Source organism: Lissotriton vulgaris, chromosome 5, assembly GCF_964263255.1.
Source record: "Lissotriton vulgaris chromosome 5, aLisVul1.2, whole genome shotgun sequence".
NCBI classification, from domain to species: Eukaryota; Metazoa; Chordata; class Amphibia; order Caudata; family Salamandridae; genus Lissotriton; species Lissotriton vulgaris.
This window is the reverse complement of record NC_141693.1, coordinates 1,607,981,359-1,607,997,616: the sequence shown is the minus strand read 5'-3', so window position 1 is coordinate 1,607,997,616 and position 16,258 is coordinate 1,607,981,359. Positions and strand designations below refer to the sequence as shown.

At 43.8% G+C, this 16,258-nt stretch overlaps 1 protein-coding gene across 1 annotated transcript in view; it reads right to left on the bottom strand.

The window, feature by feature from the left end:
* Positions 1–8,821: 8,821 nt before the first annotated feature.
* LOC147716811 (uncharacterized) overlaps positions 8,822–16,258 on the bottom strand; it is a 103,775-nt gene continuing 96,338 nt past the window's right edge. The window contains exon 3 of the mRNA XM_086920436.1: positions 8,822–9,504. Coding sequence (XP_086776562.1) covers positions 9,382–9,504 — 123 coding nt within the window. The 3' untranslated portion in view covers positions 8,822–9,381. The remainder of the gene's footprint in view (positions 9,505–16,258) is intronic.

Here is a 16,258-nt window from a genome sequence, read left to right as displayed (position 1 = left end):
CTCCCTACTAAGGAAGGGAAGTAGCTCTAGCAATCCCCAAGTGGGTAGCAACTACTCCGGACCACCATGCAGTCCAGGTGGTGAGGGCAGAGGTGCTGGGACTGCCGACTGGGGCCAATGGGCTCTCGGAGACATGGTAGCATATTGTGTGCTATGATTATGCCTAAGAGGGGCATGAGGTGTGGTGATGTTGCCCTGAATTTCTGCTGATTATATTTTGCATCCTATGCTAAGTACTGCTATAATGTCTAGGCATAACGTGTTTATGCTGTGGTAGTAAAATGTGCACCTAATTAGAGATTGCTGTGCACTGCTGATTCGGTACAGGCCTAAGAGTGGCCTAATGTGATGACAGGATGCTCATGCCTCAGGTGTTTATGCTAAATGTAATACTACCAGTAGTTACTGGTTGTTTTCACTAACTGTGAGTTCTAATAGTGATGACAGTGGCCCGATTGACCCTGTAGTGTAGATAATCCCTGTAAAGTCATACAAAGTGCCAGGTGGCACAGTGTATATATGTGATTACGTTCTAATTTCTTTTATGACTAATACAAAGGCTATTTTGATATAACCTTGTGTGAAGTTTTTTTGTGGTATGCCTAGTGTGTCGCTGCTGTGTGAGTGTGCTGTGCAAACGCTTTACACATTGCCTCTTATATAAGCCTGACTGCTTACCAAGCTACCAAGGGGGTGAGCAGGGGTTATCTTTGGTGTGTAACTCTCTTGCCCTGACTAGAGTGGTGGTTTATGCCTGGCTTAGGAGCGTGCCCTAGCCAACCAGAAATCCCATTTCTTACAGGGTGCATTTGCCACAATAGTGAGTAAGTAAAGCTTAGACAAGAAAGAGCCACACCAGTGTTAGAAACATACGTCAGTATTTATTACACACAACACTAGAACTGCTTTGGTAAATCTCCTACCCGGAGATATCAATAAACAACAAGATACACTTCAAATCAGGTAAGTAAAGCACATAAAACACAAGGGCCCCTATGGGGGGAAGCGCCAAACCATATACTGCAAAATGAAATGCAAGGCAAGTACCCAAACGTGACAACCACCCAAGTATCTGTGGACCAGGGGAAGCAAGAAACCACCAAAGGTAAGTAGCCAGGATTTCCAAGGCAACCAGGTGAAGAAGTGTTACACCGGGTCAAAATCGATAAGATAATGTGGGGAAGTCGCAGTTGGAGTTTTATGTATTCAGGACCCTTCCCAGAGGACCCGAGGATATCTGTTGGATCAAGGAAGTTTGGAGGTTGCAGAACTTGGATGAGCATGAAGACGAAGTTGCAGTAGGAGGCTTCCTACCAGAAGCTGCCTTTATCTTGGTTCCTGGCTTTGTTCAGCAGCAGAGTCTGGTGTCCAGCAGCAAACAGAGTCTTTACACAAATCTTCAGGTGAGGCCAGCCGGTTCTTGAAGATGATGTCCGGATGAATCTAAGGACCCACCCTCAGAGGTGCCCTTTACGCCCATCCTCCTTCCTAACCCAGGAAGGGGGCTGGCAGTCTTCTACGGTGACCCACCTATCGGGGGGTGTCGGTCAAAGATCAAAGATACTACTCTGAAGGACTTCCAGATGCGCCCAGGGATCACGGAATCCATGGCAGACTCAAGTTGCCACCTGGAGGAGCTCTGGGCATCTCCCGGGGGAGGAGCTGTGCAGGGGGGTGGTCACTCCCGGGGGGGTGGAGCCAAGGGTTCCTGAACTGGCGAAAACTGGTTTATGTAAGCAGGGCACCAAATGTACCTTTAAAAGCTGTCCGGAGATGCTCACAAGCATCCCCACCCTACCTCATTCTAAAGGAGAGATGGCTACACCTCTCCTCTACAGGGAATCTTTTGTTCTGCCTCCCCTGCCCGAGTTAGGCTCGGCAGCGGGAGGGCAGAACAATGTCTGGAATTGGAAGCAGCACAGGCTGGTTTGCACACCCTGCAAGGCTACACCGGTCAAGATGGGGGGCTCATCTAAGGACCCCCCCCCCCCAGTACATGGTATCATGCAACTTACTTTGGAATCGGTGTGGTTGCATGATTCTAACATGTTTGAAACTAAACATGACCAAGTTCAGTGAAGCCATTATGGTGTTGAACATCTCGAGTTTGCCAGAGTCTTATGGTAAGAATAAATCATGAAACAGTACATGAGAGGCCTATTTCACACCTTTCCACCTGTTAAGCCTCAACCACCTCTATGGCATCTTAATATAGTATTGTCACAACGCATGAAACATCCTTTTGAACCCATACATAAGGTGGATCTTAAGTTCCTATCATGGAAGGTTGCCTCTCTTCTGGTGCTGACATCTGTCGGGAGAGTTGGGGAAATTAAGACTCTGACAATACTGGAACCATTTTTACAGTTTAGAGATGATGGAGTAGTCCTTCGTACTAATCTCAAGTTCATCCTCAAAGTTCCATCGGTCTTTTATTTGAGTGAGCCTCTTATCCATGAAACCTTCTTTCCACTACCAACAACTGCGGAGGAAATAACTGTTTATTCATTAAATATTCAGCGCTGTCTGAAATTTTATGTGAAAAGAACAAAGACATTTTGCAAATCAACAAAGCTTTTTGTGTCCTTCAGTGCACCCAGGAAGGGCTATCCTCTATCAAAAATGGGGATTGCTTATTAGATCTCGAGTGCAATCCAGTATTGCCATCAAGCGGCAGGAGAGCCTCTGCGGGCACAGGTGCGTGCTCACTCTACAAGAGCAATCGCTACTACATCTACTTCTCTTTTTTCTGGAGTACCTATCCAGGATATCTGCAGTTGAGAGCTACAGTGGTCTGTCAGGTTGGAAACAGTCACTTAACTAGTAATAAATCAGTGAAAAAATAATTGCTTAATACATTATGAATAAAACAAATGCTTTGATTAGATTATCGCACACATATCAATTCTGTTGGAACACAACAGACAAAAGCAAAACACTGACTAGTAAATGCTTGCAAATATAATATTTTATGTAAATTAAAGCTTTCATATATGTTTTTACACATTCTGAACGTGTGAGAACTTCCAGGATTTATGACTGGCCTACTTTGGGATCCTATTCAGTTCGCTTCCCCACCGGCTGATTATCTTCTAAAAGCCTGTCTTTGATTTCATTCACAAAGAGCCTTTAACGATGTACTCTGACACTCCTGAGTTTCCCTGACTTCTGCAGTTCCACGGCCTGCCTTACTCAACAAAGGACACCCAAGGGAGCTCACCCCATGGTGGGCTGTCATCTTTCTTCCCAGTCCTGAAGAAGACCTGCCATGACACTTCAATAACGCCTTGTCCGGGTCGAAACGTCGACGATTATATATGGTTCAGCCTCACAAAGTCTCTGGTTTCAAATCAATAAGCGGATGCGCTATTCTTCAGAGAGACTACTTTCCTTGTTGTTCTGACCACTTTCTTTAGCTTCTTCCGCCTTTTACAATTTGTACATAACCTTACCTTGCATATATGAACTGGACCACTGTCACTGAGCACTCAATGTCACTCTTATATATGTCACTTCAGTATTACTTCCTATATCGACAGCCCTTTCAATATTTGTGTAAAAAATACATGAAAGATTTAAGATGCATAAAATATTATGTTTGCAAGCTTTTACTAGTCAGTGTTTTATATTTATATGTTGTGTTGCAACACCATTGCATATGAGTGCGATAATCTAATCAAAGCATTTGTTTTATACATTATGAATTAAGCAATTATTCTTTGACTGATTTATTACTAGTTAAGTGACTGTTTCCAACCTGACAGAACAACTGTAGCTTTCATATACATAACCAGGTTCTGAGGTACACAGGGTTACCCCATTGTGGTTATTGGATATCTGCTGGGCTGCAATCTGAAAAAGTACCCAAACCTTCACCAGACATTACTGCTTGGATGCAGCCACTCACACTGATGTAGCAGTAGGCCAGGCGGTGCTGAGGAACCTTTTCTAGTGACAGTGAGCTCTCTCCTTCAACCCTCCTTCCTTTCTGCTATAAGACTGAACACATTTTGTTCTGTATGTATTTATATATGTTCATGTTCTGATCTTTTACCCTTATAAATTCTTATTATGGTTCATGTAAAATATGCAAATGTTTACGTATGCAATATTTATCAGGTTATGGACTGATGGTTTAAGTTAGACCTGCTTCTCTATAGATTGACAATTTGGAGCACACTCCTGGAGTTATGTAAGGGAAAATGTGCCACTGACTGCTAGCTACTCTGATTCAAGCACGTGAATCTCTGAAAGTTCCAGGGAAGCAGTAAGAAAATAAGTTACATACCTGTAAGTGTAGTTCTCCAGTATTGGAATCTTTCATGAATTCAGATGTGAACCACCCGCCTCCCCTGAGAGGCTCAGCTTTGGATTGTTTCAGGTGTATCTTTGCACATGTGCTGTGAAAATCTGAAGGTCTAAGGTTTTCTCAGGAGTGTTCTTGTGGGTGAGAGGTTTTACTCTCTTTACTTGGTTCAGGATTTACTTTTGGTCTCTTTTACAAAACAATAGAGATATGTTACAAAACTGAAATGGGCCTGGGCCTGGTTTCTGCCTCATATTTGTTTAGCGTTCCTATTTTGATGTACCGGGGACTCCAATCTCAACGATTAGGAATGATTCATGCATGTGAATCTATGAATTCCAATACTGGAGAACTACAGTTAAGTAACTTATTTTCTTACCTCCCCATTGCTTCGCAGGTCGACAATTGCGTGAAGGCGTCAATGACGTTCTCCATCAGGTTCTCTACCTTGAGCCCTACTGAATATACCTCATGGTAGATTTAGCTTCACAGGCAGTAAAGTGGGGAACGAACTAATCAAACAGTATAGACTTCCAAGTAAGGATATATTGTTGTGACCTTTGAAAATCTAGTTCACTCCATTTTCGAATACAGCCAATTAATTTCTTAATATGTAGTTACATTCCTGATGTTCTCAAGCAAGTTATGCCATCCTCACAAAAGCATACACTGTAACTTTTCTGCAAAGACTTGCTCCTAGTCAAATTAACATCGTACTTCTGAGCTAGTTCTGATAACATTTCATGAATCTGAACTACACGTCTGGTAACATCTTTACACATGAATGCAAGTTCACTGTCTTGATAGGTATATGATCAGGAAAAAACAAGATTCCCTACAATCATCTCATCCAGTTCAAATTTCATTTTGACCACATCCACTGCATTGTCTCTCCCTTTGGACTGAATTGTCTCTCTGGTCACTCCTGAGCGTGTGCCTTCTTTTTTGGAGCCATCTGTTAAATTCCTGGACACTTGAACCAATCTGCTGTACGGGGGCAGTGGATACTTTCCCTTGTAAGGGACCACTTTGATTGCAAGGATGTACTACACATAGACATATCAGAATTTAGCGATCTCTGAACAATCCCTCTGAGAGGTGTGAATCCTGTCTGGTCAATGGTTGGATCAGCACTTGCAGCACAAGGGGTATTATGTTGAGTTGGCACCAAAGGCGTTTGATAAAGTCCAACCATATTCTGGCCCATAAGAGTGTTACCTTAAGTAGGCTCCCTGTTATGGTGTGGACTAATCCCTCTGCACATCTCAGTGCCGCTAGCGCCGGGGCGCCTCTTCTTAACCAGCCGTGCGTTTTATACATTTTATTGTATTGTATTGTACCTGTGGCACCCACTCCAATAGAATCTGTCAAGGTATGTGTTGTGTTCCCTGTCGAGCCAGGGAACACAACGCACACCTTAACAGTTTCTATACAGTGGGACAGCGGGACCTATAGTAACCGGAACAGTTAGTGCACCTGGGACATTCAAAGCAATCTAGTTAATAGGGGTACTGATCCTTGTATTTCCTCCCATCACATTAGAACTTGTATTCACTGGTGCGGTGGCTACTCTTAAAATTACACTGACACCTGCACCACTCATTCCCTCCCGTTGAGTGTCATTATATGGGGTAGGATGGGTCGACAATAATTAGTTCAAAAGATCATCACTAGAATCGGTATGACAGGCTTCATGGCCATTCTCCATCTTGTCTGTCTTTCCCCTGTTTTTCTTTTTCTTCTTCTCTTCCTTTCCTTTCTCTGCCCCTTCGCTTGTCAATGCAGGGTATTCAAGAACCCTCTAGCATATCGGTTCTCCACTTCTTTTGTTCTGCATCCTACGTAGCATCGCTGTGCAAAAACAACAATGGTTCTTTCAGGCATAAAAACTTTTCCTTTTGGAAAAGAGGAATTAATCAGAGAAGAATTTATTTTACGCAACTTCTATTGCAAACAAAAACAATGATTTACACAAATTTTGGAAAAAATGGAACTTAAAACAAAACAAGGACACAGATTTACAGTTTTCTGGTATTTATATAAATGAAGGCAATTATATATAATTGTAAAATACGAACAAGGCTAATAGGACATAGTATGATCTAACGTGATGTGAGCTAGTGTGACATTTGGTGTTCAGTGATCGGAGTAAAGTGCAAATAGTACATACAAAGTGAATAAATATACAATTTATACAAGGGAAGAGAATGATGATGGTCAGAGTGTTAAGACACAACAATGACTCTGGCAAATATAAGTTATTGGTTCATTTGAAGCCAGAGTCTCGATAAGTCGGAACCGTGTGGGATCATCGACGTTTCAACCCTGTCAAGCTTAAATTAAGAAGTCATGGCAGGTCTTCATCAGGACAAGGGAATGGAAGGGAGACACTCCGGAAAAAAAAAGCGTAATTCAATTTTAAGTAAACCAAATAAAAAAAAAAAAGCTGCGACCTCGGACGGGTGGTATGTGAAAAATACCAACCTTGCTCTTCAAAAACAGCAGTGGACTCCCAACTAGTCCCTTGCCCCATGCCCCTCTGCAAGTATCCAACGTGGAGAGATACGGAGCCCTGCTGCAGCGTGCTTTCAAACTCAGGAGCGGGAAGCAACCAACAACAAGGTAGGAGAGTACAGCGCTGTGTAGAAGTAAAGGCACGTGTGTTAAAGGGCTGTGCTTAGCCCTGCAAGTGGCTCCAATTCCGAGCAAATAAAGGCTAGCTTACAGTGAAAGCGGTGCCTTTAGTAAAGACTTTGATGTTTTGAAAACTGAATACGGCGAGCTGCGCATAAAGAAAGGTGCGCGGCCGACATAGTTCAAGTGAAAGCCCTTTGAAAAATAAATGCTTTCTGTTTTAACATTTCAAAACGATGCTGACATATTTAAAGAAAAAACGGGACATGCAAATGTTAGCAAATATAAAGAGCAGCTGTTCATAATTACGAGGAGAGGATAAGATTAAAATAGTATATAGTGACGGAACTCCTTTCTATGGCAACATGATTAGGCAACACTGTGTGGCTGAGGACTTACAGCTACATGCATCATTGTTGCCGTTTGCGATTCCTTAATTGCGAAAAATAAGGAATCGCAATTATGGAATCGCAAACGGCAATGCATCAAAAAATCGCAATTTAATTAGCGATTCCTTAATTTTCCTTAATTGCGATTCACAATTTGCGAATCGCAATTAAGGAATCCCTTTCCATTGATTCCTATGGGCCAAAAGGCTCATAGGAATGAATGGGAAGACAATCTCAATTTGCGAGTCGCAATTAGCTAATCGCAAATTGAGATTGCGATTTCAAGTGTGCAGGGGCGTCCAAAGGACACCCTGTTGCACCCCTGAAATCGATCTATGCACATATGTTGTGCACAACATGACAGTTAAAAAATGCACAAAATTGCATTTTTTAGATAATTCGCAAATTACCATGAGGTCCAACCTCATGGTAATGTTTTCCTCCTAATTGCGATTTCGCAATTCTTTTCGGGTGTCATGTATTGCATTTAAGGAATCGCAAATTGCGATTCCTTAAATGCAATCGCATTTTCTGAAATCGCAAAAAATAGCGATTTCTTGTAGTTTTGGATTGATGCATCCCAAATAGTGATTTGGGAATCGCACACGGCCGAATTTTGCGATTCGCACCGTTTGCGATTCCTAAATCACTTGATGCATGTGGCTGAGAGTTCCTGAGTTTCAGCATGCAGTCAGAGACTATAGTCCATTCAGAAGGTCTAGATGCAAGACAAAGAGAGGTGCTCAGGTACTGAGATGAGCCTGTTGCCAGAGAAAAAGAACCATAGCAAGGTTCTGGTTACAGATCATTACAATCAAAGCACCTTGGATTCACATAAAAATGGGAATGAACATTCCTCACACCCAAGGGCCATAGATGTTGCTGATATGTGTACAACATTGCATTTTAGTTAACTGTAGACCACCTCAAAATCCTCATGTTCCGATATGGTAATGGTTGGATTACATATAGGTATACGGGAGCAGTGCAGCGCAGTTGAAGCATTCTGTGTCACACACAATGCTGTGAAGGTATGCAGTGTACTTTCTTTCAAGGGATCAAATGAACCCACATATACAGAGAAAAGAATGCATATCAGTTTATATTCAGACTTCTTGTGAAAAAGCCTGGCACAATTTGCATCTTCTGAGTAATACACAGATGTTTTGTCAGAGACTACACTTAACAATCACACTTTGTGGGTTAAACCAATGCTCATCGAGAGGATCAACAATACACAATACTTAACATTCAGGGTGTATATAGCAACTTGTAGTGAGGATATTTATTTGCATTTGGTGCTTTGTGACTCTTCCAGAGACTTGTGATGAGGTGCACAACACTGACATTCAATAAGTTACATATAAGCTTATATAGGGGAACAATTACACCTAATATTCATGCTCAATGCACTTGCAGGCCATGTGAAGGCAGCGGGCAAACGCTTCCAAAGAAGACTCACAGGAGAACTGATCACCTGTCAAGTACCAAATTGAGGAGGAAGAAAAAAGGGGGAAGCTCTTTCATCACTTTTAGAAACATGGGCATGTGCAGATATATACTTCAGAATCAGTTGGGTCATGGCCATACCCAGAATGCTCTGGGGGCAATAGGTTTGAGTCTCCGGTCTGGGTAAAGAGCACACTGTGCACCCAGGGCACTCTAAACACCCTCAAAGATCCTGCCTAGCAGGACTGTGGGGCTGGGCTTGGCTGAGTGCCATGCATTTCACAGAATGGTCATCTCTAAAAAAGCCAATCATCATCCGACCTGAAAGGCTTCATAATGCTTGGTTTTGCTTTTTTTTAATTCAGCAATGTTCTGGACTACCTTGTGAGCAACACTAACTTAAGAGAACCTGCAATGCCCTCCTGAAACCCAAGTAGAGAAGCAGATGTAAAGGAGATAATGTAATCCTTGGCCAAGAGAATTTAAACATACAGGTATCAGAATACAAACATACACAAATATAATACCCACACATATCACCGTGTGAGAGTTCAGCAATGTCAATAGACAGTCCATTCCCTATTTTGTTTTCAGCGGGGAGCATTATGTGTTGTGCGATGACGAGATCCAGTAATATGACAGGAGATTATTCATGTTTTCCGGTACCACAGCATTCAGCTGAGAATCCCAGATGGTGTTCTCCTGGGAAAGCAGGAAGGTAAGAAACTGCAAAAAATAAAAATATATGAAGTTCATGAAATTTACTCTTTAAAGTGTAGAATATGGATTATGGCAACAGTTTTGTGCAGCACATAGCTCAGCCTAATCCTTTTGCCTGCAGGTAGAAGTTTCAGACAGTAAAGGGTATTAGAACATTGGAATGTCAGGAGCTCCATTGCAGACAATGGAGTGCTCCCTGCTTCTACGGGCTGGTAAAGGCCCGCAGAGCAACATTCCAATGTTCTACAAAGGCTTCTCGAAGCTAAAGGGGATTTATATCCCCTCGAGCTTCGAGAACCCTTTGTTTAATTTGTTAGAACATTCTGCCCTCTAGTGGCAGAATGTTCTAATAGCCTTATAGCCCTTCGAAGCAGGGTATTAAAGTCCCTCTCCCTTGTTAAAGGCCTTCGCCTTCGGCTCGGGGCCTTTAACACTGGAGAGGTCCTTTAATAGCCGGTATAGCCCTCTATGGCGGGCTATAAGGCTATATTAATGCTAGTGCAGGTAAACTTCCAACCCTACATTCATTGTGCGCCTGCTACAGTTCGCCCTGGATCCTCTATTCCAGCTCCTACTGACTAGGGTGACCAACCGTCCGTAATTTTCATGAACTGTCCATGAATTTACTGTCATTTCCGTTGTCCGTGAAGGAAATTTCGACAGACAGCATTTGTCCATAATAGTAGTCTTGGTGCTAAAGGACAAATGTTCAGCAGTTGAGGTGGCTCAGTTGAAGCAGAAGGGAGGGGGTCTCTTGTGCAGTAATTCAGCGGGAGGGGCAGCCAGGTTGTCGGGCTGCTTCAAAGAAATGTAAATGTGGGGACTGGTTAATCTGGGCATGTAAAGGTTGCTTCAATGCAAAATGGGTGTTAATTGACCTTAAGTTGGCTTGAGAGAAAGATGTCTTTTTTTTCCGGCGGTATTGTTAGGGTGTTCCAAGCTGAGCTGTGAAGTGTGTGCTTTGAAACTGCAACTGAAGTCACAAACGACTGCTACATTACATTGGGACACACAAAAAGGATGCAAATAGCTCTTTCATTCCGTCTCTTGTTTACAATTCGGAAGGTGTCGCAAAACCCCTTTCAAAGGTCAGAAACACTTCCCTCACTCTTAAAACAGGTTCTGTACATTGTAAAATTGTGTTTTGCTATAGGAAGCGTGATTCAAAGACTTTGCAACTAAAATAACAAGCATTTGCAATGCAATAGATCTCGCATTAGGAAAGTTAGAGCTATTGGTATTGTAAATGACACATATTTTATGTATGTGTTGGTTTTGAAAATAGCGAAATTAATAACTTTGTCAATTGCAATGCCAATAGTTATAACTTTCTCAAATGTGACACCTATAGCATTCGTAATGCAATATGTGTTGTATTTAAGTGAATTACATGTATTGCTATTACAAATATCAATGGCTTTTATTTTTTTTAAATAAAAGCTATTGTAATTTTTAATGGCAATAGCTTAAACTTTTGTGAATAACTTTTGTGAAGATTATGTTCAGTGTATTTTATTGTGACGAAAATCCAAGAACAGAAGTGAAATATTAACATATTTTTGTGACATTTGTAATAAAGCTTGAAACATTGAGAGAACATATTTGAACCAGTGATGCTGTGGTGGTGTGGTTGCGCTGAGTGATGCTGTGGTTGCGCTGAGTGATGCTGTGGTTGCGCTGAGTGGTTGTGCTGAGTGATGCTGTGGTGCCGCTGGGTGCTGCTGTGGTGGCGCTGATTGATGCATTCTTGGCCCTGAGTGATGATGTGGTTTTGCTGAGTGATACTGTGGTGGTGCTGAGTGATGCTGTGGTGGTGCTGAGTAATACTGTTGTGGTGCTGAGTGATACTGTGGTGGTGCTGAGTGATGCTGTGGAGGTGCTGAGTGATGCTGTGGTGGTGCTGAGTGATGATGTGTGATGCTGTGGTAGCGTTGAGTGATGCTGTGGTGGCACTGAGTGATCCTGTGGTGGTGCTGAGTTATCCTGTGGTGGTGTTGAGTGATATGGCAATAGAAAAACTGTGGCTGACCAGGGTTCGCACTCCAATTTCGCAGTAGGAAATATCTAACTAATTGTGCAAATCACATCCGGAGCTGGCCACACAGAAGCTCCACTGTTGAGACAGATACCAAATTGTATGAATGTAGGATGGTGCACCATCCTACATTCATACAATGTGGTATTGAGTGATGCATTCTTGGCCCTGAGTGATGCTGTGTTGGTGCTGAGTGGTGCTGTGGTATTGCTGAGTGATGCTGTTGTGTTGCTGAGTAAATATGTGGTATTGCTGAGTGATGCTGAGGTGGTGCTGAGTGTTGCTGTGGTGGTGCTGAGTGATGCTGTGGTGGTGCTGAGTGATCCTGTGGTGGTGCTGAGTGATCTTGTGGTGGTGTTGAGTGATGCATTCTTGGCCCTGATTGATGATGTGGTGTTGCTGAGTGATCCTGTGATGGTGCTGAGTGATGCAGTGGTGTTGCTGAGTGTTGCTGTGGTGTTGCTGAGTGATGCTGTGGTGTTGCTGAGTGATGCTGTGGTGACCCTGAGCGATATTGTTGTGTGCTGAGTAATGCTGTGGTGGTGTTGAGTGATGCTGTGGTGGTGCTGAGTGATGCTGTGGTTGCGCTGAGTGATGCTGTGGTTGCGCTGAGTGGTTGTGCTGAGTGATGCTGTGGTGCCGCTGTGGTGGCGCTGAGTGATGCATTCTTGGCCCTGAGTGATGATCTGGTTTTGCTGAGTGATACTGTGGTGGTGCTGAGTGATGCTGTGGTGGTGCTGAGTGATACTGTTGTGGTGCTGAGTGATACTGTGGTGGTGCTGAGTGATGCTGTGGTGGTGCTGAGTGATGCTGTGGTGGTGCTGAGTGATGCTGTGTGATGCTGTGGTAGCGTTGAGTGATGCTGTGGTGGCGCTGAGTGATCCTGTGACGGTGCTGAGTTATCCTGTGGTGGTGTTGAGTGATATGTCAATAGAAAAACTGTGGCTGACCAGGGTTCGCACTCCAATTTCGCAGTAGGAAATATCTAACTAATTGTGCAAATCACATCCGGAGCTAGCCACACAGAACCTCCACTGTTGGGACAGATACCAAATTGTATGAATGTAGGATGGTGCACCATCCTACATTCATACAATGTGGTATTCAGTGATGCATTCCTGGCCCTGAGTGATGCTGTGGTGGTGCTGAGTGGTGCTGTTGTATTGCTGAGTGATGCTGTGGTGTTGCTGAGTGAAGATGTGGTGTTGCTAAGTGATGCTGATGTGGTTCTGAGTGATGCTGTGGTGGTGCTGAGTGATGCTGTGGTGGTGCTGAGTGATGCTGTGGTGGTGCTGAGTGATCATGTGGTGGTGCTGAGTGATCCTGTGGTGGTGTTGAGTGATGCATTCTTGGCCCTGAGTGATGATGTGGTGTTGCTGAGTGATCCTGTGATGGTGCTGAGTAATGCGGTGGTGTTGCTGAGTGTTGCTGTGGTGTTGCTGAGTGATGCTGTGGTGTTGCTGAGTGATGCTGAGGTGGCCCTGGGCAATATTGTTGTGTGCTGAGTAATGCTGTGGTGGTGTTGAGTGATGCTGTGGTGGTGCTGACTGATGCTGTGGTGGTGCTGAGTGAAGATGTGGTGTTGCTGAGTGATGCTGAGGTGGTTCTGAGTGATGCTGTGGTGGGTGGTGCTGAGTGATGCTGTGGTGGTGCTGAGTGATGCTGTGTTGGTGCTGAGTGATCCTGTGGTGGTGCTGAGTGATCCTGTGGTGGTGTTGAGTGATGCATTCTTGGCCCTGAGTGATGATGTGGTGTTGCTGAGTGATCCTGTGATGGTGCTGAGTGATGCGGTGGTGTTGCTGAGTGTTGCTGTGGTGTTGCTGAGTGATGCTGTGGTGTTGCTGAGTGATGCTGAAGTGGCCCTGGGCAATATTGTTGTGTGCTGAGTAATGCTGTGGTGGTGTTGAGTGATGCTGTGGTGGTGCTGAGTGATGCTGTGATGGTGCTGTTTGGGCGTAGATATTGCCCAAGCCCTCGTTGTTTAAGAAATATTCTGAGGTCAGACAGAATTTGTGGTAAGGGGCATATATCATAAACTGTGTGGACAGAGTGCGAAATCAGTATAATGTAATATATATAGAAGTACTGAGGTCAGAGATAGAGAATGAAACAGTAAGGTAAGAGTGTCTGTGTAGGGGCAAATAAATAAATATGCGACAAAGACAGAGCTAGTTAGTATTTGAGGAGAGCAATAGAATAGAAAGATACCCAGAAGGAGGAGAAATGTTGACAGAGAAAAGAGAAGGGAGAACGAGTGCTTGTACAGTGGTAGTACAGCACAAGGGTAGATTTCATGTACCAGGGCTTCGAGTTGTATGTTGCTGTGATGGAGTAAGGTTACCATGCACATAAATAATAAATGTATCTTCCTGTGCGCTGAACAACCATTCAAGATAAATTAATGGTATATTTTGACAGAGGAGCCCAGACTCTTAGAAACATAGGCTGGGGAGGAAGAGCTGATGGTAGACGCAGGTCTGCTGATGCTGCATGGAGCGCAGCCAGATGGAGGAGGACGGGCACACAACTGATAAGTTGTGGGGCTTTATTTTATGTTCAAAAATGTATAACATAACACGTTTACCTCACCCCGGTGTTTTTTTTAAATAGAGTAACCATGATTAAAGTTTTGCTTTTAAATTAACATTGTTTGTAAAAATGCATCCAATGTAGGCTGGAGAAGAATCAATACAAACAAAAGCACGTAATTTAAAGCACTGTGTGCAAAGTATGCCCCAGGCGGAAACAAAGAAAACACTGCACTTTAACTCACACATTCCTGAAAACATTGAAGAACGGAAAGTATACATGCATGGGGGGAGCGAAGGGAAGTAAACAGAAAAAGAGCTGCTACTACCACCACCTCACCTCTAATTCTAAGTCTGGCAGACTCCACTTCCTTCATATCCATGTCTGAGCAGTGGAGCAATGCTGGGAAACGGCGGTCGAGTAAAACTATTTTGTTTACTGTGTGCACAAAACCATAGGGCCCTGCTTTCAAACTTTAACTACTGCAAGAAATAGCTGGCTGGAAGCCTGTGGTGCGGGACCTAGTATGGCTGCAGACAGAGGAGCTTTATTTGGGGGAAGGGGGTGGGAGGGTGTGAGAGGGTAACACAGGCTGCTCAGGAACAGCAAGGAAAGTCATGATAATGGATCAATGCTGCGGAGTCAATAAACGGTAATGAGGTGGGTTTAGCATCAGCAGACTTGCGCGTAGCGTCCCCGCTGAGGACAGAAACCACAGCAAACAATCATCACAAGCAATGTGTGTGTGGCTGCCATTGTGAAACTGAAAGCGAGCATTGCGTGCTGAAAATAAAATTAAAACAGCCACCATTGTTCAAGCAGTGTCCAGACAGTGGTGTGTGAGGCCACCACTATTGAAGCGTGGGGTGCCGAGCTGCTTGAAAAACAAGCTCTCTGCATTGCTGTATGGGTGGGCGGGGGAGCAACAGCAGCCTTTGATGTGGTGTGCGAGGCGAATGGGGCTGGGTGGGCAGCGGAGCAGGGGAGTGAGCCAGCTTGGGGTGTGAGTGAGGCCAAGCGCGTGCCTGGCGAAGCGTCACGGTTCACTAGTTTGGTGACGCAAAGCGACGTGTATGATAACATTGATCCACTTTTATGCACAATTATTTTTTCACACAAAAGCCTGTGCGAGTACAGAACTTAATGGCATTGTTTGCATATTTGCAATTCCTTGGTGCAAAGGGGTGTTACAAAGTGGGAACTGACTCCATCGTAGAAGTGAACGCAATCCCATAGCTGGAAAAGCCACAAAATGTTGCATAACCCCACAGTGGCTTGCTGTAGAAGAAAGTCTGTTCTCGGCTTAACTGGTTAGTGAGGCAGTACATATCCTCGTGTATATTGGCATCCACAGAGTAGCTCATGTTTGTCATTTGTTTACATGGTTTTATAAATAACGACCCAGGGATAGTGAGAGGGTAAGCCGAGTGCTTGTACAGTGGTAGTACAGCACAAGGGTAGATTTCATGTACCAGGGCTTCGAGTTGTATGTTGCTGTGATGGAGTAAGGTTACCATGCACATAAATAATAAATGTATCTACCCGTGCGCTGAACAACCATTCAAGATAAATTAATGGTAGATTTCGACAGAGGAGCCCAGACTCTCAGAAACATAGGCTGGGGAGGAAAAGCTGATGGTAGAAGCAGGTCTGCTGATGCTGCATGGAGCGCAGCCAGATGGAGGAGGACGGGCACACAACTGATAAGTTGTGAGGCTTTATTTTATGTTCAGAAATGTATAACATAACACGTTTACCTCCCCCCGGTGTTTTTTTTAAATAGAGTAACCATGATTAAAGTTTTGCTTTAAAATTAACATTGTTTGTAAAAATGCATCCAATGTAGGATGGAGAAGAAGCAATACAAACAAAAGCACGTCATTTAAAGCACCGTGTGCAAAGTATGCCCCAGGTGGAAACAAAGAAAGCACTGCACTTTAACTCACACATTCCTGAAAACATTGAAGAACGGAAAGTATACATGCATGAGGGGAGCGAAGGGAAGTAAACAGAAAATAAATTTAAATCTGCAACGGCGGTTTACGCTGCTGATCAGCTGCTGTAGGGGAGGAAGTAAGGGGGGAAAGTTGGAAGCCGGCACAGCGGCTCATTACTGTAGCTGTTAGAGGCGCATCAAATGGGCAGGCTGTTTGCCGCAAAAGTGAAAAAATGCATGCCCGTGAAAGTCTGATGCGT